This window comes from Micropterus dolomieu, linkage group LG23, assembly GCF_021292245.1.
Source record: "Micropterus dolomieu isolate WLL.071019.BEF.003 ecotype Adirondacks linkage group LG23, ASM2129224v1, whole genome shotgun sequence".
In the NCBI taxonomy this organism is placed as follows: Eukaryota; Metazoa; Chordata; class Actinopteri; order Centrarchiformes; family Centrarchidae; genus Micropterus; species Micropterus dolomieu.
The window spans coordinates 13,983,769-14,006,029 of NC_060172.1; the positions used below are offsets into that span (position 1 = coordinate 13,983,769).

The window sequence follows — 22,261 nt, forward strand, 5'->3', positions numbered from 1 at the left end:
GATTCATTGACAATGAAACTGTAGCCATTGGCTGGAGGCTCAGATAAACCAGCTAAACTTTTACTGCCCTAGAAAAATATTTAGTTGGATTGTAATGAACTATATCTTGGTTTTGCTACGTGGACAGAAATGTGTCGGTTACATTCCCAAGACAATCGGCTGATTATTATTGGAGTTCAGGTCAGCCAGCTAATCATTACATTTTAATGCGCTGGTGGAAAACACTTTACTGCTAACAGCGTTACGATAACAAGACCGTGTGGAGAGGAACCTTGATCCTCACCTGACAATGCTTTTGGTAACTTCATGTATTATTTGGTTTATGATGGACTTTGGTGCAGAAACAGTGAGCTTATTTATCATTTTCCTGTCAGTTGTCATACTTTCACTAGATGTGGTAGTTTTTGCTTGGGTATGTTAGTCCAGATGAGCCAACCCTCCCAAGATGTAACAAAATTCATGATAACAGTACAGCAAAATTATGTATTGCAGGACAAGGCCACATCATGCAGCACTTCATTTATTGATGTTGCTGTTGTTTGATGAACAATTAACAATAATATTCGCTAGGGCTGACCCCGAATAGTTGAAGATTCAATGCTTCGATGGCCGGAGCCAATCTCAGTCGAAGCTTTGCAACAATACAAGGATCATGCCATTTTGGATATATGGACTGTGGTGTAGCCTGGCCAGAGTGGCTAGGAAGGTGGTAGGTAGGCAGACTCCAACATCATATGTTTGCAGAAGTGATTATTTTATTGACCATGGTCGGCAGTACATGGATAATTCAATCCAAACTAACAAAAGAAAAATAACACATCAAACTTATAGCAACACTAACACGAGGCACGTGTTCACAGCAGCACACCTTCACCTCCTTTTTCTCCCCCCTGTTTATATAGGGTGGTCAATTCACACCCAACTGCTTCAGCCCATCCCATTCTGATGCAGGTTGATCTACTCCACAACATCTATATCTAGAAATCTCTTAATATTTGGAACTTCGTTATCAGTTCACTCTGCTCCCACTGCCTAGAAAAACAGGTCAGGGTTATTCACACATTTATTCATAATAATCAAAAAACAACCAAAAGAAACATTCCTATAAAGAAAGAAAACCCTCTACTTGGTTTGGCCGGTGATGTCATCCATGACCACCCTATTCCTATAAAACAGGAAATGCTTAGGCCGGCCCCTCCCCAAACAATTATCCTGCATGGTGGAACTGAACAAAGGAACAAACAATTGTAAGTATTAACACAGGAAAACAATTAAACCATGTTTAAACTTGCAACCTAATAAAATTGAGCTGAAACTAACTTATGACTATGTGTTTACTCTAACTTATCATATGCTTTGCACTCGCCTGTAACATAATACAAACACAAACAACCCGGAATAGTAAGTTGTGCACTTTTACACAAGCTATGGCAAATTACCAAAAAACATAAACATATATGTATAAACTAGAAAGTCATGGCCTGTATGGGACAAGTGGTGAGCAAACCCACTTCGTCACATGGACGTTTAGATTTTACATAGAACTACCAGTTTTCTCCCAATAAGTTAATATACAGCCTATTAAAATACATTTCAATGTTTAATGCTGTGAATAAACATGTAAAAAGACTAAAACTTTCAATAAATGTGTTTAAAGTGCGTAAATAAAGCCCAAATTCTAACCCTGGGTCGTCAATGCGCATACATAGTGAAAGAAGAGGAACACTTGCTGAAGAGACCGAGCCTCAGCTTCATTGGTGTTGCGGCGAGTTGTCCGCACCACGCAGGACTTTTGGATAATTTATCACCATTGATGAACCACACAAAGAATATTATATCGTTTTTAAATAGCTGGCTACTTGAAATAGACCCGCGAGGAGCTGCAACATGCATGCAGTTGTCGCCAGCAGGAAATGCACACAAAACTCTGCACAAGACTGGTGGATGGCGAGGGAGAGGGAGAGAGAGAGAAGGTTCAACAATAAGCCTCAGTTTAGCTGGAAATTTACAGTGTAAGTTGAATAGAGACTGCAGTTCTGCAGCTTCTCAAGATTAAAGTGGAGCCACCATGTGTTACCCCCCGGCTCGCAATCGCCGCACACATAAACATATGATTCGACTATCAGTCGACTATATTCAGGACTATATAAATCCTTAGTCGGGGACAGCCCTAATATTCGCAATAACATACGGTTTTGCTTAATAATTATGTAAATATAATTTCTTAATATGTCTATCTGAGAAATCTCATTTTTTGACTGGCTACTGTCTTTTGTCCTTTGTAGGCAGGCCACTGTAGCTATCTTACGCTCTTGGATGGGGAGGGGGGGCATTGAGTGAGGAGTTTTTTTGTAATTCGCAACCCTCACCACTAGATGCCACTGAAACTTACACACTGAACCTTTAAACAAGCTGAAAAATCCCTGACTGAAGTTAAACATGAGTAAACAAACAGCGCCTGGAGATAAAACACTGGCACCAAATTGCTAGAGGATCAACCTCACTGGCATGGAGGTGGTTTGGCTTTGAAAAGATGGACTTTTGCCCAAAGGTCAATCTGCAATCACACACACCAACATATTATGTACCTTCATTTTACAGTTTCTAACCTACACCATTTGCTTCACAATTGGAAGTGCAATCAACTATCTCCAATGACCTTGTAATGAATTTAAAGAATGAAAAGAGGGAGCAAAATATCTTAACCTTTATGTACCAACAATCAAATGACTGTACTATAATTATTGGGAGGGAAATAGATGACCACATTATCAACTGATTGCGTTGTCTCTCATTAGCTCTGGGGGAAACATACTCATTATAATTGAGAGCTGTCATCAAAGTTGAAATTAGCTCCCCATGTTTGCTTCATCTGATAGTAATGAAAACACTATTGCTATTGGATGATTGTAGAGACTCAAATAATGCCAACCACTTCATCTTGCCTCTTGGGAAAACAATAAATTAATTTTCCTGTTATTCAGTTGGTTGTATGCAGGGAATGATTGCTAATATAATGATAATTTGGTTAAAATTAAAGAAAAGTCACGCATATGTATGCAGTAGATTTACTGCTTGAAATGTTTGATAGCATTATTTAATTCCCATTTTACCCAGCTCTACAGTAAACAAATTTTGTTTATACTCACAACCACACTGCCCTTCCTTGCACAGCATCTTTTGTCAATCAGTCAAACAAGTTTATTTGTCACATGTTATCACACAAGTCACAGGGAAATATAGTTGTCACCCCAGTCATACCCTGTACAGTACATACATGGGTGTGCTTGCTTTTGTCTTTGTTTGTATGTTCTGTCGTGACAAGTTTGTTCTGTGTTTGTGCTACAAAGTGTAGTGTCAAACTATGTACTACAAGTGTAGTATTATTCAGTTATTCAGAACTTATGTTTAACTAAACTGCATCATAGTTTGAAAGAAAATACCATTTTAAGTCCAGTAAACTTGAAGTATCAGCTGACATGTAGTTAGGTGTTGAAGCTGCAACATTTATGTGAAGACAAAAAAATAAGATTCTCCTGTCAAAAGAGACTCCCACACAAAATACTTCAGCCTTTGCCACTGAAGTTGTGACCTACATGAATAGAGAAAAAAATAAAGAATAAAAGATGAAGAGTCTTCCTAAGGCATACGTTCAGACAGAATTTAGATGAAAGATAAAACGCTTAGATAAAAGGGTTGAACCTTTTTCTCTTTCACTGTGAAAAAAGTATAAAAGCTGTGTTTTTGGCGTACATCCTTGTCTTCCTCTTGTTCCTTTTTTGTTGTTTTTCAACTGTCCGTATTCTGGAGCATTGATCTGCACATATGGGGGTGTAAATTACTCACACCTGCCAGCTACTTGATCATACTCAGTGAAACTGTGAGACTCTGTATATCGTCATTATTTTACCCATGGTGAGTTTCTACTTTACACTTTCTGCAACTTTTTTCTCCTTAGTTATACTGAGATTTGTGTGAAAGGTTTCCTGCAGTTTCATCTGCACTTACCATACTTGATAAGATGCGTGTTTATATCTTAACTGTCACACAAAATTTGTAATTTCATGAATTGTTTAGGAAATCTTTGATTTTGATGATTTGATTGTAATGACGTCAAGTTGGTAGCTTAAAAAATTTGACTTTTGCTATGTCATCTGCTTGTGGCAGAGCCATGGAGCCATGACATGTCAAATTGGTCTCATTTGTGAGTACTTGATTGGTTAGTAAGGTAGATGTTTATATATACATATCTAATGAGTTAACACAATAATGATCGAGCCTATAATCCACTGATGAAAGTATTGCAATATTTTTAAATTTGCAGTATTATAAACTGGGCGTCAGCAGCAACATTCCTGGATGCTGTATTAAGTTACTGCTAATGCAAATATATCATTTCCTACTGCTGTAGCTTTAGATTAAAAGCATTTAACTGGCAAGACAGTAGTTAATTTTTATTATGAAGTAGTCACAGGAAAAGCAGTGTGTTTTTCAGTGACATTAGCATTTCAACAGATCATTTTCACTGTCTATTTTTGCTGAGAACCGTGTGCGTAGTGTGACGAAAATAGGCAAGCCGCCGAATCTCTAGATGATGCACCTCTGCATGTGTGGCTGCTCTAACCTGTTAACATGGGCGCCGAAATGAAAAGCATGATGTTCCACAATGCACGCATGCTGCTCAGGGAGGCTGTGTAGCCGGTAGCGTAAGAGCCGCAGGTGACAGACTAGACACCTCGAACTTCTCAGCATAACTCCTTTCACAGTGCCCTACTGTACACAGATAAGGAGTAACTTAACACTACAATAAATTGTGTCTTTGAGGACCTCCAGTGGTTTAACTTTTAACCTTACTTCAGTGTCCACTGTTGGGTGTGGTGACATATAAAATAGAGCATACTTCATACTGTCACACTCACCACACACATCAGTGCTGCTAGGTCTGGTCCGAGGAGAAACAGACTTGAAACTTTCATGTTTGGAGACAAAGACAGTAAAGCAATATTTACACTTCCTTTCCTAAGGCTAAAGCCTAACTATAACATGAAAAGTAGTATGGTACAGGAGCAACCTCCCACTTTGAGTTACTTAATCGTACATTATTGCTGTTCCTCTGAAACTTTTCCGCAAGGTCACTGTAATGTTTGGGCAGGCTAATGTTGGATGTTAGTCCAGGGTTCTCTGTCGTCATTGGGGTTCAGTTAGGCCACATACAGCCCGAGGCAGCCGTCTCCTCCAGTCCCCACATCCAGGCAATTTAAAACCTCTATACTCGTGGGATCATCAGGCAGCTGCTTGCAGGCCTCAGCAAGGGCTGTGAAAGGTCTTGAGATTACTGTAACTTACGCTGCAGATGTAGGGGAGAGAGGAGGATGGATTCTAAAAATGTAATCAACGCCTGAGCTTGTTTCTGGTCTCAATTTATTAGCGGGAGCTGGGGCTTGGTAATTATTTTCTTTTGCTAAATCCGCTTCACCAGGACTGAGTGTGCAAGTGCAACTGTATTTATATTGTCTGTGGCACTGAAGATCTGATTATGTTTTGTTGTTGCTGTTGTTGACCCTGCATTAAATCTGTTCTTTTTATTTGTTTTATGGGTCCTACAGGTCATCATATAGTTCATCACTATGAAAGGCACTTGACTCTCCATTAGTCAGAGCTCTGCTGCTGTTACAGCCAAATCCGCATGCAGGTAGGCGGCGATTTGACTGGGCTGCAATTTGTGAGAAACCACATATTGTGTTATTTAGCATGAAAACTGTAGAGCAGAAAATAATAAATTGCATTGACTGTGGTTTTGTACATTTCTGCTGGAAATGGCTTGTAGAATGTCTAGGGAAAATCAAGCTAATGGAGGCTGTTGGATGGGACTAAATGTTTCTTATTTTCCAGTACTGCTAAAAAGCCAGTGGAAATGAAAGGAAATCTGTTGTCTCGGGAGTAAGATAGACAATGTGATTGGTGATATTGGGCTATAAAACTTAAATTGGTTTCCATTAACTTAAGGTACATTTGCAGCGAGCATGTATAAAGTTTTGACTCCTTTTACTTTGCTTTCATTTATTAAATATGTAAATTATTATTTTGACTGATACCAACGCAAATGATGATGCATGTGTATGAACATAATTGCAACTATTATTTGTGTAGCTTTGGTAGCCATGGTTTCTATCGGTTATGATGATGTTTGACTCACTCTCACGGGTGCGATAGGTAAAGGTTGAGCAGGAATCCTGTGTATAAATTTGACACCTCCACACCTCGGACAGTTTGTGCAATTATTACCCTCCCACATTAGTTAGTTTAAAAACTTAAGGACAGTCAGAGTGACTTTCATATTTCTGTCATGTGTAAATATAAAGTTTTCTGCTGTTTTAAAGAAGACAAATTATGCTGTAACATATGCACTTTTTTCTGTAAATACCTCACCCACATGTTTTATAATTGTTTTGAGAGGTCAGTCAACTTTTTTGACAGACTGAGTCTTGTTTAAAAAAATACCCTCCCACACACAACGTTGGCACACCCAGCGAGGTGTGCATTCTTAAATATTAATGGATGCAAAGAACACCCGATGCGAAGAGACAAAAATAGTTATTGGAGATAAAGTGTATTGCTGATGTTTCAATCCTAATGATTCATCTGTTGGCTGCCTGCTGCTTTGAAACCAGCATTCTCAGCTCTTTCTGCCTCTGCCTCATCTCTTTAGAGGCCACTGTCACTGTGAACAATATGCAAAACCCAGTATGAAGCCTTATTTATCAACTCTTAAAATATCTAATACAACAAGTTGGAATCAGTAATACAGAATTTCTAAAGTGTGGGCATTCATAATTCTGTTGAAATAATCACTGGAATCCTTTTAAGCAGTTACAGCTCACTACAGACTCCATGCAGTGCACTTTGTGCAAATTAAGTGATTAATTAGAACTGAGAGCAAAAAAGTCTTACAACCTTATTTTCAGACATTTAAAAAAAATCAGCTGTACCTGCCGAGTAAATCGGCTACAGTGTGATGAGGAACCACTTACATTGTGATCATTAACACTTAAAGGGAAAACAAAGAATGGTACTGACACTGTAGACAGTCTCATGACTTGTGAAATGGAAGCTCAGCAGGCCTTTTCGCAACACTATTTATCAAAAGAACAGCAGCAGAAGTTTCATCAATCATACCAGAATTTTTTTTATAACTAAGTATTTACTTGGCTCAAAGGGCAACCTTCATCCAAAGAAGGCAACAGGGCAGTTGCTGGAGCCCATGTAGCTACTAAACTCTGCATGTCTCTGTAAGTTATACTCTTCCTCAGACTGATGGGATTCTCTGTGAGAGTGAGGAAGTAAGAGTGAAAGAGAGAGTGAGGAAGAGATATGGGGCAGATGTGTATAGTGCTGATGTGCAGTTTGAGAAGCCAGTTGTAGACGATAGGCAGACAGGCAGGCAGGGAGTGAATGCTACTGTACTATTTCTCCTTCACTGCTTTGCCAATAACTTTGGTGTTGCAATGGGCTTCTCATTTAGTCGGTGCCAAGCTGCACAGACTCTGATAAGACTTCCCGAGCTCCCACTGATCCACTCTGCTGAATGTATGGTGAGGCAAACTGGCAGACAGCTCGCCTGTACTCAGGAATCTAGAGGCGTCATTTTTAAATCAGTAGGAGTTATGTATTAGCTGAGAAATGTGGGAGTCACTTTAAACTATGAATCATCACTTTTTACTTCTTTTATATGGGATTATTGCTCACACTATCGATATCACGTTCCCAAGAACGGTTCCATATGGGATATTCATTTAGAAAGCAAGGATGTTGTTTAATCCATCACTGTGACCATGATATTCCATTCATAGTCAACCCGAAACAGCTCACAGCTGATCCTAAGCGCTGACTCCTCCAATCCCCAGTCACATTTAAACAGTGAGGCAGTGAGGTCTTTATAACTTGACAGCTCATACTCTTCTGCTGATCATTCACGCTGCTGCTGATGCTGCTGCTGCTGTTGACCCAGGTTGATGCAAATTCCCTCCACCTCCTCAACCTCCTCCTGCTGTCCTTTGTAGATGGATGCTGTGCAAGCTGTTTCTGAATAATGGTTTATTTTGTGCCATGGTTTCATATTTATGGAAATATGGGTTTTTATTGCACTTCCCACAGCATGTCTCACATGCTTCTGGGATTCATCTGGAATGAAACTAAGGATTGATTTAAAGTTATAGTCTTTAAGATTTTTCAAATCCCAATTTTGGTGCTATTTATGGTCTGCATTCTGCAGTAGCCATTTACTGTATTTATATTCAGTAATTGGCTCTCTGTATGTTATGTTCCATTGTTACTGAGGCAGAGTCCGCCTTTCCCGAACTAGATTCAGATTAGTTATACACCCACAATGGATTCACGGGAAACCATGTATGTACTTCAGCAGTGCAAATTTCATCTCATTTATGGAAGCCTTTCTGTGTAGCTCTCCTCCAGAGATGTGTGAAGTTACTGTCATTGCAAACTGAACATTTCCTACTGTTTCACGTTACAAGCATTCAACCTGTGAACCACGAGTTGGCTTTTATTTTGAAGCAACAACAAGAAAGGCGATCTCAGAGGTTAGCTCTGACTGCAAATGGCCACTAAAAAATGCATGCAAAACAAGGCTAAAGTCATTTTCGTACCCAAGCTTTGATTATTAATTTTAGTCTATAAAATGTCACACAAGTTCCCAGAACCAAAAAGTAATGAGTCTAAAATCCAAAGATATTCAATTTATAGTGATATAAAAAGGAGAAAGGGGTGCGAATCCTTGCATATGAAGAGCTTGAACTGGCAACTTTTTTGGCATTTTGGCTTGATTAATTACTTTAACAGTTAATCGATCATCTAAGTTGTTGTCAGTTTTCTGTAAATCTAGTGATTGTTTCAGCATTTAAGTGACTTCTCCCATTTCTTGCAAATATTGAAAGGTGATGTGATTTTATTTGTTTTTAAGTTGAGCATACTGAAAATAAAGTTTAATGAATTCTGTTTTCAGTCACAGCAGTCTGCTGGATAGACAATAAAGATCACAGTAAGCCGATTTAAACCACTGCCAACAGTGATTATGCAATATGGGGCTCTCCTGTGACTTGTGTCACCCTTCCAAGATTGGCTCAGCTCTCTTAGACCTTGCTGCCCTCAGGAGCAAAGAGTGTCCATCATATTCATAATTATCTGGAAGGGAGGTCTGTCACAGCCGCATATTAGCAGCACACAGACGGCATGGCAGTAAATAATCCCATCATTTCAGCCAGAGGAGGTCAGGCAGACATAAATTTTACACAGAGCACTTTTACATCCTGGAGGGCATTGTAGGGAGGTTTCATCATCTGAGGGATTGATGCATTGGATTTCCCTTCCCTCCTGCTGCATTTTAACCAGAGCCAAGTTTTAGCTTTTTTGATTCATGCACATCTGAATTGCAGTGGATGTATGACTGCTTTGTACCGTTTGAATTTCTCCCTTGGATTTCTGAACAAATTGTTCTGGCGGTTCAGTTTGGATGACCAGAAACAAATCAGTTTCGATGCCTTGGTCACACCGGGTCATGCCCTGCTATTAAGGAATGTCTTCTTATCAGGTCAGACCTGGATGATTTCCGGTGGGGAAAAAAGTTCGACACCATGTTTGAATTTTTATGCATTGAAATAAACAGCATAAACCTTTCTGACTCATGCTAAAAGGCTCGTAATTTACTCGTAATACAGAACAAAAATTATACCCAGATTTTGTAAAAGAAGCAGATTGTTTTAAACTGTTATTCACCCACATTTATTGTTCTGTTGTATTTCCTGCTTGCACTGTACATTAAACAAGATCTTTTTGCAATCATTTGCTATGAAAATACTTCTGGTTATAGTAGTTAAGAGAAAAGATATGGAGGACATGTAAGTGAATTACTGGTTATCCAACAAAGTAATTAATCAACAAAATATAAAGAACTTTGATACACATTCACACACGTCTCCGCCACGTGTTTTGTTTTTATATATTTTCACCATTGACAGATTTCACCCCTTTACATGTGCATGACTTTTTGTCCTCTCATACATTCCATTCCCTTTAGCATCTCTGTTTGTTTTCTCCTGCCTGACATTTATCAAGTGTGAGCTTAGAGGATGCTCTGAGCGGTGGAGAGGAGCTCCGTCTCCGGGACATTGGGTGTCCATGATTCGAGCAGCTTCGGATCACTCACTTAAGCAGCTAACATTTCAAACGGGCAATAAAAGGAGTCCCTCTAGAACAATAAAACTGTGTTAGAGTCAGGGGTGGATGCACTGTAATACAGACAGATATTTCTCTGCCACTGCTGCAGCTGCTGCGCTCAGCAGAATGAGAGAGAGACTGAATCAAAGGACATTCAATACAGCAAAGAAAGAGAGCTGGATTGACTGTAACATCCAGGTGTAACATTCCCTTTCTCAACATGGCCAAGAATAGAAGGTATACCTGGAGAGTTAAAGAGGTCATTAGGTCATTAAAGTAATTCTTGACCTCCATCAACCTCTGTCAGTGCAGCAACATTGAAGGAAGAAGTCTTAAAAGTGCCATTTAAAATGTCTATTCCTTTACGTGTAAAACCGTAGTAGTATTGCATGTATCTTTTCATTTTATTATTCTGTGTGTGTGTGTGTGTGTGTGTGTATGTGTATGTATGTGTGTGTGTATATATATATATATATATATATATATACACACACTTGTGGGAGCAGTGTGTCTGAGCAATGAGAGGATTGTTCTCTCCATATATGACAAGATGTAAATCAGCATTAGTGTGTTCATTTGTTTCTGTCCTTCAAGAGCAGGGACAGGGATGACAGCTATGTGATGATCCCTCATGTCTGATCCATCTCACGCCTCATTCCCCTCGCAGGAATAACATTGAACAGGGATTTAGCCAAGACCTTGACTTAACTGCCTGCTTGGAGAGAAGAGTGCACATTGTCTTTGTTGTGTGGGTGTGTAAGTCTACGGCCTGTAATAAGTACAAGGGTCTCCAGCGTTGAGGGGTGTGGGTGTGTGTGTCATTGGCTTTGTCTTTGCTTGTGTATTCATGTGTGACTGTGAGTACATGTCAAACAGCATGCAGTCCTTCCAGAAATGAACAGGAGGTGACTGAGATTTACTGGGTTGATGGGCTCCTTTCATAACTTGATGTTTTCTGCATCAACATTCACCACCAAGCATAAACATTCAACAATTTGATGGATTACTACAAATTAGAGGCCCTACTAACCTAAGCTCAAGTTTCAAACTAAGCTTCAGTCTCATAATTTCATATATGCTGCTACTTGCTCTTGTTTACTACTCATCAGACCAGGGTTGGCCCATTGTCATTCCAACAGCCTTGAAATTGTCTTTGGACCTTTTATGAAACAAAGGGCATCTGTTGTAAACTAGAGCAAAAAGCTCCAAACAATCCCCAATTAATTGCCATTATTTACTCCTGTTTGAGTGACTTTGTCCTAAAAAATACAGTTCCCAACTGTTTTAGGAAACCATTTAGCCTATACTATATATACTACAAAAGATTTATGTTTTTATTAGTAACCAATGGGATCGGGGCTAGGACGTCCATTCTTATTTTTATGTTTTGTTTGTTTTTTTTCTTTCACTAAAGCCCTGCTTATGTGCCATTGTCAGGCCAAGCACTGGAGATGAATGGAGAGTATGTAGTCTTAGAGGTTGTTGAGGCCTTAATCATAGGTCGCCCTGAGCTTTTCTTTGAGATTAGGAGGCACTTGGCACACCGGGAAACCCTTTGTTTGTTTGCATGCCTGTGTATATATGCATAAGCATTGAAATATGTATATCTTTTATATGCACTTTAACATGGTGTACCAGAGCAGGAGACATTGTCTGTAGCGGAGCTGAACCCTTGTTGACTTTGCTGCAGTGACATTTGTGCTAACCACTGTAGATTCGCTTTGGCAGCACTCCCTACAGCTACAAGTTTGGAACCAAAAGGAGATGATGGGACTAAAGTTCTAGTCTTTCTTTTAGGTCCATCATGTCCCCTTATTTTGTATTTGTTCAGTTTGATAGTTTTTGAGTTGTCGGAGGAGATTAGGCAACGAGATCCATTCCCATGGAGTCACAGAGGGGGGCTCCTGCTCTGCAGGGACATCACCTAATGATTTATTCATATGTGACATTGTTTTCATATTTTGTGCTCTTATCACCATGCTTCCAACTTGCACGTAGGCCTCGCTCCCTCCCACCCTCCTGTCAGCATCTCTCATTCTATCATCAGGCTCAGGTGGTGCTAAAGCAAAGGAGGGACGCAAGAGAAAACAAAAGGAAAACCTTGTCATCTCCTCTGCTGTGTCCACCGCTTATTCGCCTGCTCTCCATTTGTATAAGTCCCTCGCAGCATGGGACAGACATGTTTTGCATAACGACTGATTTCAAGTGTGAAGAAAAAAAAATGCAGAGTGCTGCACGTGATTAATTTGTGGTGTCTCATTTCCTCTGCACATCCTCATCAGGCAGAGCCTTGCCTAGCAGAGAATCCAGAGCTAGACACTCGGCCTGCTTTGAAAGATGAGCTTTAATCCCATAGCAGAGAAGGACATGAAGCTTGAGAGGGGTCTAAATGAGGATGTTTACCTTTTGTTTTCATATGGATTCAGGAATTACTTGTAATTAACTGGACCCTCTGCACTGAAAAACTTCCGCATATGCAGATACAGACATTATCTATCCCTTTTGCCCTCTTTTCTTTTCCTGCCTCTATAAAACACACACAATTTAAATCAAATTTACAACTACAATCCAAAGGCTTAGGCTTGTATAATTGAGGTTAATCAAATGCCCTTTCTTCCGTATCTCTGTCTTTGCTCTCGCAGGAAATGCATGCACAATGTCGGAGTACAACAAGCTGAAGAACATGCTGCTGGATATGCAGCCTAAAGTGCTGAAGACTGGAGAGCAGAGCCAGCAGAGGGACATGGAGGAGAAGAGAGCACTGGTGGACACCATGTTCAAATACCTGGATGTGGACAAGGACAGCCGGCTGGTCAGTGATGAGCTTGAAAAGGTAGGTATAAACCCATGAGATGGCCTGAATAATGAGATTGCTGTATGGATGGACGGATGAATGGTGAAGACTGATTGAGAAAGAACACTTTTAAACAAGGGAGAGAGATGCCTTTTGCAAACTGTGTTGGATTTTGAGTTTGTTGGATACCATTCATGTCTGGAACAGTTTATCTGGATTTAAGAGCATTTATTACTTTAATTTGATTGTGTGGGAGTGTGAAGAGACCCTGTGTGACATCAACAAAAACACAGATTTCAAACCTCCCAGCTCACATTAGCCGACAATCGATCAGATTTTTTTCTTCTTTGTCTCCCCCCACCAGAATTATTACTGAGTGAGTGCCATGTGGCTGAACCATTTAATCATCTTGTTCAACAATGAAAAATGTTTACAGAGGCTATCTTCCTGCCGGGGTCTGATGGGTAACAGTGGTGGAACTGTAGATATAATTGACATTGATATTTGCAGGATGAGGAAATGAAATTATTGTGGACATCGCCTGTTATCAGGAAATGGCCATCAGAGATGGGTGTTAATTACACTCCTCCCAACCAATACTACGACCTCAGTGACTTCTGCCAGAATGCAGTGAACCATGTTAGAGTCACTGCTGACTGCAGACTGCAACAGGAAGAGTAAATTGTAATGTTTAACATTTTAAATGTACTGTAGCTCTTTCTTATTATTCGGAAATTGAAAGAGTGGCTCTGTGATGCCTTATTAAAACAAGCTTATTATAAGTTGAAAATGTGCAACTAAATATAGACTCGAAAATGCCACAGTAATTAATCTTTTGTCATCTCACTGCAGTTGAAAATGACAACATGCTTTGTCCCCTTTTTAAATTAAAAGGATTGAGTGATTTTTGGCCCAGTTGAAGCAACAGAAATAAATAATAAAATCTCTTTCTGGCAGAGCTGCACTAAAAGATCCAACAAAAGATTTTGATCAATCGCAACTGACAATTACTAATGCTGACATTTTGCCAGGAAATCTTTAGATAAGGCAGTATTATCCTGTAGGAATTCATAAATTCAGTTTCACAGAAATAATGCTTTTCTGGATCAAAAGAGTTCAAAGATGAATTCCAGTCATCCATCCAGACTGTCTCCAGTTTGGGATCTGTCTATTGTCACAGATGGTCTTAGAGGGTGAAGTCCTGTACTTTGGGTTTGAAATATTTTATTCCAGTGCCCAAGGCGAGATCAGTCTATCAGTGAACACACGGCTGCAGTTTGCTGTAGGCAACAACATGAAGAAAAGTTTGTCACATCCCTTAAAATGTGCAGCTCCAGAGAGAATCAATTGGAGGGGATGAACAAGTATGGGGGCTATATTTTAAGCCTTGTAAATCTTAACTGATGGAATTCAACATTGAACTCGTAATAGTTTTGTTAGCATTTTGGCCTAAGCACTCAGTTCAATATAAAAATTTAATTGTCTTTCTTAAAATTAAAGAATCTTCATAAGTAAATAGAAACAGCTTTCTAGTGTGGCTCATTGTAGCTCAGATTATTAATGAGTTAGCACCAGTCTAGTTTGATCTATTTACAGCATCTTAATAATACCTGCCTTGCTCACATTTGGTGAGTAAAATATGGACCTGCTGTCTGTCTGCAAGGCTCTTCATTGACTCAGCTGCTGACTCAGAACGGCCTGATATTTTAGCTTTGTTCAGGGAGGAGAAAAATAACAGGAGTTAGTTAGAAAATAGTTTAAAGGCAAAGAATCACTGACTCATTAAGTGAATTAATTCATAAACTCAGTATGTCTGGCTGACTAAAAACATCAGTAGAAAATAAATTATTTAAATTATTTCAGTCAAATTCAGTACAGCTTTACGTTTGGTCACTGTTGTAGCATGACTACTATGTTTAATAAATTTATGAGAATTAATACCAAATTATGAATTTTAATATTCAAATGAATATCTCGTTTCGCGGGGCACCACCGGAGATCCAATTCGCCCTGAGTCTCCAGACCTCTGAGTATGGTTAATAATTAGACAATTATTCACTAGTGATCAGTTAGTTATCATACATTATTACATAGTAATCGCTCAATTATCTTAAATCAGTCAGTCAATCTCATATCAAAGGGGTAAATTCTCTTGGCAGGGACTTGCAGACAGGCAATACACACACAATTCCTTTGGTGAGATTTATTAACTAATTAAGGTGATATAAAACTGCGTTAAATACATCAAAGAAATAAACAATGAGAAGGTTCTATTGTGGGGAACATTTGACTCATACGGGCAGCTAATGAACGCGAGCTATGACTTTTAAGAGTTAAAGATAATCTATTAACAACTATGGGACATCACTGATCAGAGTGCAGGGTTTTGGTCTTACTGCGTGTCGCTTTTCCCAGCTGGGTGTTGGTCAACGGCCTCACACTGGCTGAGATCCGTGTGTTCTCGGTTAGGACAGCTTCCATCCATCGGCCAGTCGCTTTCTCTGCCAGGGAATTGCTCCGGAGGTCCGTCTTTTGTAGGCTTATTGAAGAAACTTGCAGGGGGGACCAACCCTGGCGCGGGTCAAAGGTTTGGTCGTCCTTTGTTACTGCTGGCAGGACAACGTGGTTAGGGATCCGACCTCAGTGACATTAGCTCGACGAATCAAGCTTAAAAAGAAAAGAACTTGGTCGTTCTTGAATTAAAACTAGTGTAACTTAACGGACTGATAACTTTTAACAAAACAAAACCAAAGACAATAAAACGCAAGGAAAGTTGCTGTTAAACGAGGGAAAAATGGATGTCGCGGCATATACATTAAACGGCATTTCAGACGAGGGCATGTAATATTTATTTTGTCCACTTGGGGGAGCTTGGATTACATGACGATAGCTTGGATTAACCCTAAAACAATCTTTGCTCAGGAGCTGGGGAATTTAGTTATTTAACCTTAAATTCAAGCTGGAAAATTAATCGAGTATAGGATGAAATTTCTTTACCATCATTTCTAAAGGAAGTGTCAAAGTATTGTGAACACAGCATTGATTACAACATAGATTGAATAAACGTCAGGGATCCTTGCTGAAAATTAAAACACTGCAAAATTAACTTATTTAGATTCTTTAAACAACAAACAACAACATGGTAACCTAACTACTCAAATGGAGGCAAACGCCACTACTAACTTGGCAAGGATTATTGGTTAAACAGAACAGCAGTTTATAATGAAACATTGTTTTAACTCAAGAAGGCAGGAGTTGTTAAGTGTCCCCCTTTCGCATTCCTGGCTTATACAGCTCAAAGAAGAGACGGGAGTGGTATCAGAACGTCCAGTACTTTGATGTCCTGAGGCACCCTTGAGGGAGAGGGATTGGACAATTCTTTTGTTGTCCTGCTAAGTGTCTATTGACACCTTTACGGCGTCCTTGCGATGCATGTCTGATTCAGTCTCTGCAGACCCTTACCAAACCCCAGGCCAATCTCTAGTTTTTTGCATGTCAAAAGGCCAATCTCCAGGGGAGGAAAACTTTCCTACCCCCTCCTTTTTCCTCAGAGAGAGAGAGAGGGAAGGGATTTTTGAGTCTCCAAATTATTTGATATAAAATGCACAAATCCACACTGTTGGTTCACAACACTGTCAACTCATTTTTAACAGTAACATTTTTACTTACCAGAGTTTAGGGACATCATATAGTTCCCTACTTAACTCCACCCAGCTTCAACCAAATCAGAGGTCTAATTAGCCAAAGTAATTGAAAATGCCTGAGCTCATATGCCTTTTTAAAACCAGGCTAAATGTGCTTTGAAAGTGGAAGGTTAAGCTAGCTCAAATAGCTGTTTACTATATTTCAATGTGTAGTTAGGACCTTCTTCATCTTGAAAAAGTCATTAAAATGAAAAATGAAGTGAAAATGAAAAATTTGAAAACACAGCTATATCTAAAAATGTGTTTTCCTAAAAATTTTACGAGTCTGATAATTACTACAAATGTATGGACACTGAATAAAATGATAGGCGTGGCGTCCTGTTTACATGCCCCTTAAGGACTTAAACACAGAATTCAGCTTTCTAGCACAAGCAGTGTTTTGACAAAGATTTACCTGCATCGAGTGTTTTGCACTTTTATTAGTCGCTGCTATGTACAGAAACAACAGCTTTAACAGAACACAGTGCAACTGGAGTTATTGGGCGCTGTTTATCTCCCTAAAACTGCTTAACATCACCTATTCAAAGATAATTCCCCTGAGAAAGACGCATCGCTAAAGTGGAAGAGAGGGCTTGTAAATGACAATGGAGGAGAGAGTGGTGCGTCTTCCCAGGGGAACATCTTTGGATGAACTCAGGTGCCGTATGCACAAGCGTAATCAGTTAGTAGAGTAGAGATGTTCTTAAAATGGAAAGCAATGAGAGACCGCACGTACTACTCTCGGAATGAGTTAGTTTCTGTGATTCTGGTGTTTATGTACATGAGGCATTTTCCTTCTGATGGAAATCTTACTCTAATTATTAGTAGAATGAAGAGCTCATTCTAAACACTACTTATAATGGCAACTATATTTAGGGTGGCAATTTATTTCAAATCACTATTGATTCTGCTGGAAATCCAAAGGATTACTTCTTGTAGCACTTGTAGAACAGGAACATTTGGGAAAACTTTATGAGAAGGCTTACTATAGGTTTAATCACTATCATGACATCTTTTTATAAAAGAGAGAAGCAGAATGTCCATAACATACAGTATCTTAAATGTAAAATACAGACTGTAGTCAAATGTACAGTTTTAATTACATGAACGATTATATGTTTCTTTTCTTAATTTTCGTAAAAAATGATTAGGCAACCTTATCAGAAGGTTACATGTTAAATGTGTGTGGTATTGCACCTAAAGAATGTCAGATTTACATTTATACCGAATGTGCATAATGTGGTTCTGTCTTGCAGCAGATAGCTTATAATAAAATAAGATTAAAGGCAAGAGAGAAACAATAAGTAAAGGCTATGATAAGGTGTGAGAATTGTGCTTGTGAATGATAGTTGACTTTATCACCGTTTTCCATGTTGTTCTATATTATTGAACACAGCATGTGTGTTTGTGTGTTAGATCTCTATGAAAGAGCACCTGGAGGACAGCCTGATGGAGTGCACCATGCAGGACCTGCTGCGTTACGATGACTACAACAATGATGGACACCTCAGCCTGCATGAGTTCTACACAGCTTTCCGTGAGTCTTTAGTCTGTCCATGTTTTGCCTTTTTTACCAGTCTACCTTTCTTCCCCTTTTCCTTATTTTCTTTCTCTTTCCTGTGTACTATCAAAGACAGACAAAGCATTTGTCCCAGAGACCATGTTATCCTGTGAAACTGTCTCTCATACATCTTATAAAATGTAAGACTTTGCCTATAACTGTCTTTACAATTATACATACTTTAATCTTTTTTTTTTTTAAATTAGCATTTTCCTCTAAAACTACATGTCTAGTATTTGCACCTTGGCTAATTATTTTGCTTTAGTTGACAAACTGCAATACATATGTCACCCATGCTTTTAAAAGCTAAAAACACACAGCTTACTGTCAACACTATTTACAACCTGATGACCTCCCAGTCAGCCTCTCCACAGCGGCCATCAGGATAAAAGTGTTTCAGCCACAGATAAATTGATAATTGCACACTAGCCCATGTGCCCAGACCCAGCCATGATTATAGCATCTGGAACAGCCATAATAGCCTTTGGGGTATAGGCTGTGCAGCAGCTGAGAGCACAGGCAGGTTCCACCTTATTAAGACCAATAATCACAATTCTACCGCTAATGTTACTGTAGCAACAGCATCAAAATAGCTGGACGCCTGTTTTGAAACTCATAGGTTTTATTTTTGCCTTGGCTTTCGAAATTTGTCTCCCTTCCAAAGCTGCGATAAAATCCAATAAAGTTGATGCATCCAGCAGTTAGCTGTGGCAGGTGGCCATTTCTAAGGCTCTACCTTCAACTTGTGCAGGTCCATTAAACCTCACCACTAATTTAGCCTCCTAATGAGTGGTTTTAGTGGGAACCATCCTGCTATTATTCGGTTACACTCACCTCACCTTCCAGATGGGCAGTAAGCAGACATTGCATTGCATTTACCTACCTACAGGCTTGGCTGCAGGGTTCTAGGCCTTGTTTATCAATGCATTTTATGTTTGACAAGCAGTTGAAAGAATGGGTTGGGACCAATAAAACAAGCTATTGATCAGATCACGCTCAAGGTTAACTGTTGGGCTTCAGAAAGGAAACACCAAAGGGGGAGTGATTATTTTTGAGTACTGCATCTGGTGTTCTGGATAATGTTAATGGTGTTAAAGTGTGTGTGTGTGTGTGTGTGTGTGTGTCTGTGTGTGTGTGTGCATTACTGCAGGTGTGTCTGAATATATTCGTGTGTGTGTTTTTCTGGGATGCAGTCAGTGCTCTCCCCTGTGATTGTTTGGGAAAGCAGAGCAGCCAGGAATCACAGGTGTGTTTAGCAGGCTGGAAATTTACAATATGGTGATAAGCTTGGAAGATGGAATACGAATATCCAGACCTAAATGATGTGAGGAGGTATTTTTCCCTGGTTGATATTCTGTTGTCAAGCCAGTTGTCTGATCTCAGGCAACCATTTAAAATACAAGCTTTAGTCATGCTTTGGAGAACTTATAATTCAAAGCACAGTGGTAGAAAACTCAGCAATCCTCCTTTAGTTTCCATGGTTCTACTCTGTTGATACTTTGTTTCTGCAGCTTTGATGTAAGAATCAAAACCCTCTGGGTGTTTCCCAAAAAGACAACTCCAGCTTCATTGTTGCTCCCACAGTCACTGAACTTGTGCGGTTAAGAATCACTAATTGTGTCGTTTTCCCCCTTTATTCATTTATTTTTTTTAATATATAAACCTTTTTTCTTTAATATATAAACCTTGACAAGCACACTGCTCTACAAAGCTTTGTTCTGTCCTTGCTACCCAAATGTATTTTTTATTTTTACCACAAACTGAATTGAGGCGAAGGAAAATGATTGCATTGTTATTGATTTTTGCCTTTTACAAACCCAGCAGGTTGTTTGATATACTTTTTTTTAACTTTTCTCTACAGCCTCCTTGGCACCTCTGTTAAATAGATTCTCCTTAAAAACCTGTTTCTTTCCACAAGAGTATGGATTTATAATTATATTCTACTTAAACATCCATTTCTTTCTTCAAGAGTATGGATTTATAATTACAATCAAAGAATAATGCTAACTGAATCTTACTGATGTAGTCTCAAAGATTACTATCTGGGATACGGCAATCACATTTACATTTGCATCTCAGACACTTAAGATGGTGTTCTAATCGAATCAGTACAACCATGAAATAATCCACCTAAATTATGATTTGGGGCCAGCTGTGGCTCAGGAGCATTGCCCTCCAGTAATCAGAAGGTCGGTAGTTCGATCCCCGGCTCCTCCACTAGGCATGTTTAAGTGTCATTAGGCAAGATACTGTGTGAGAATGGGATTAGTTTCTGTTATTGATGAGCAGTTGGCTCCTTTCATGGCAGCCTCTGCCATCAAAGTGTGAATGGATGAATGCCAACTTGGAGTGTAAAGCTAGAAAGGAAGAAGAAGGTACTTTATTGTCACATACACATCCATGTACCAAAATTCATTCTCTAATTCTTTCTAAACCCAATCCTTAAAGGTACTATATAAGTGCAGTCTATTAACCATGTTAGCAGAATGTAGTATATGTCACAAAATGATTGGAAGAAATTCAGCAAATACGTCTCTAGATCAAACATAAATGATCGAGAGGGGTCCTTATATTGGCCCTCATGCAAGAACATTTTGTATTCTTAACTTCCTCTTACTTTTTTTCGTATGGTGGTCCGTACGGCTCATACGAGATACAGATTCAGCAAACACTCCCAACTTCGGATAACTGTTTAAATGACCTGCGTAAACATGATGAATGCCTTCTATGCGTATTTAAGCGTGTTCGTGCGAACTGCAAAATAGAGTAATGGACACCCCAGTAATACCATATGAGGCTATGCATCCTGCTCTACATGTCAAGAAGTGTTCATTCAAAAGAAAGTCCTGCTTTCTTTCAACTAAAATTTCATATATTTTACATTCATCACATATAAAGTGAAATATTTCAGACATTTTTTTTGTTTAATCTTGATGATTACAGCTTACAACTCACAAAAATCAAAAACCCATATCTCGAAATATTAGAATAAAGAATGTATTATACAGAAATGTTGTTATCAGAAGAGCCTTTAATCTCTCCATCTGTTTCGGTACACACAACGGCAATCAAAGACTTGACAGTTGTCCAGAAGACACCCTCCACAAGGAGGGTAAACCACAGAAGCTCATAGCTGAAAGGGCGGGAATTTCACAGTGCTATATCAAAGCACATTCTTGGAAAGTTTACTAGAAGGTTAAAGTGTGATAGGAATAGGTGCACAAGCAACGGAGATGATCGCAGCTTTGAGAGGATTGTCAAGCAAAGCCGATCTAAGAACTTTGGGGAACTTTCCAAGGAATGGACTGAGGTTGGAGTCAGTGGAGCCACCAGACGTGTTCAGGAAATGAGCTACAAGTGATCTGTACTCTGCGCATGCGTTGGCGTCTGTAGCCACCTGTCGGAAGCTCTGTCTTAAACCTAACTCTTATCCAGTTTTAATCCACTCTTTTTCGTTACATTTTTTATATCCTTTTTATTTAACTTAAGTTTTTAACTTAAGTTTTATGTGGGTTAAGGATTTTAGCCATCCGACATGGATTTTAAGCTAGATGACCGTAAAAACGCGATCAACGCTACTGATCGCAACAAAGCTCCGGTGACTATGCTAGCCGAAATAACTCTGCCCCATCAGGACTGCACACTCCTTAAGAAAGCGAACAAGAAGATTGCTGACCTTATGGAAGACATCCGACGACTTTCAGAGGAACTCAAAGAGAAAGATTCCCTGCTGACTGGCTTTATGGATGTAGCTTCAGTACAAGCCAAACAGATTGTTTCTCTTAGCGCAACCGCTAACATCCAGGACACCGTGTTTTGGGACCCCTCTAGCCTTCCCAGGCTTTCATCCTGCTCGACTCCAAAGCATCAGTCAACCTGGGCTGAAGTGGTGGTCCGTGGCTGCAAGAGAGGCTCGGATGGGGCTGCCTCTCCTCCGCACATCGGCCTCTCCAACCGCTATGCAGCCCTGTCTAACGACACTCCGGTCCATCC

At 39.5% G+C, this 22,261-nt stretch overlaps 1 protein-coding gene across 2 annotated transcripts in view; it reads left to right on the forward strand.

The window, feature by feature from the left end:
• fstl4 (follistatin-like 4) overlaps positions 1–22,261 on the forward strand; it is a 247,835-nt gene that overhangs the window by 146,841 nt on the left and 78,733 nt on the right. Inside the window, exons 2-4 of one of the 2 annotated variants that reach the window (XM_046038830.1) lie at positions 5,607–5,692; positions 12,873–13,063; positions 18,124–18,244. In XM_046038830.1, coding sequence (XP_045894786.1) covers positions 12,887–13,063; positions 18,124–18,244 — 298 coding nt within the window. In that variant the 5' untranslated portion in view covers positions 5,607–5,692; positions 12,873–12,886. The remainder of the gene's footprint in view (positions 1–5,606; positions 5,693–12,872; positions 13,064–18,123; positions 18,245–22,261) is intronic. The other variant, XM_046038829.1, reaches the window with a different exon arrangement.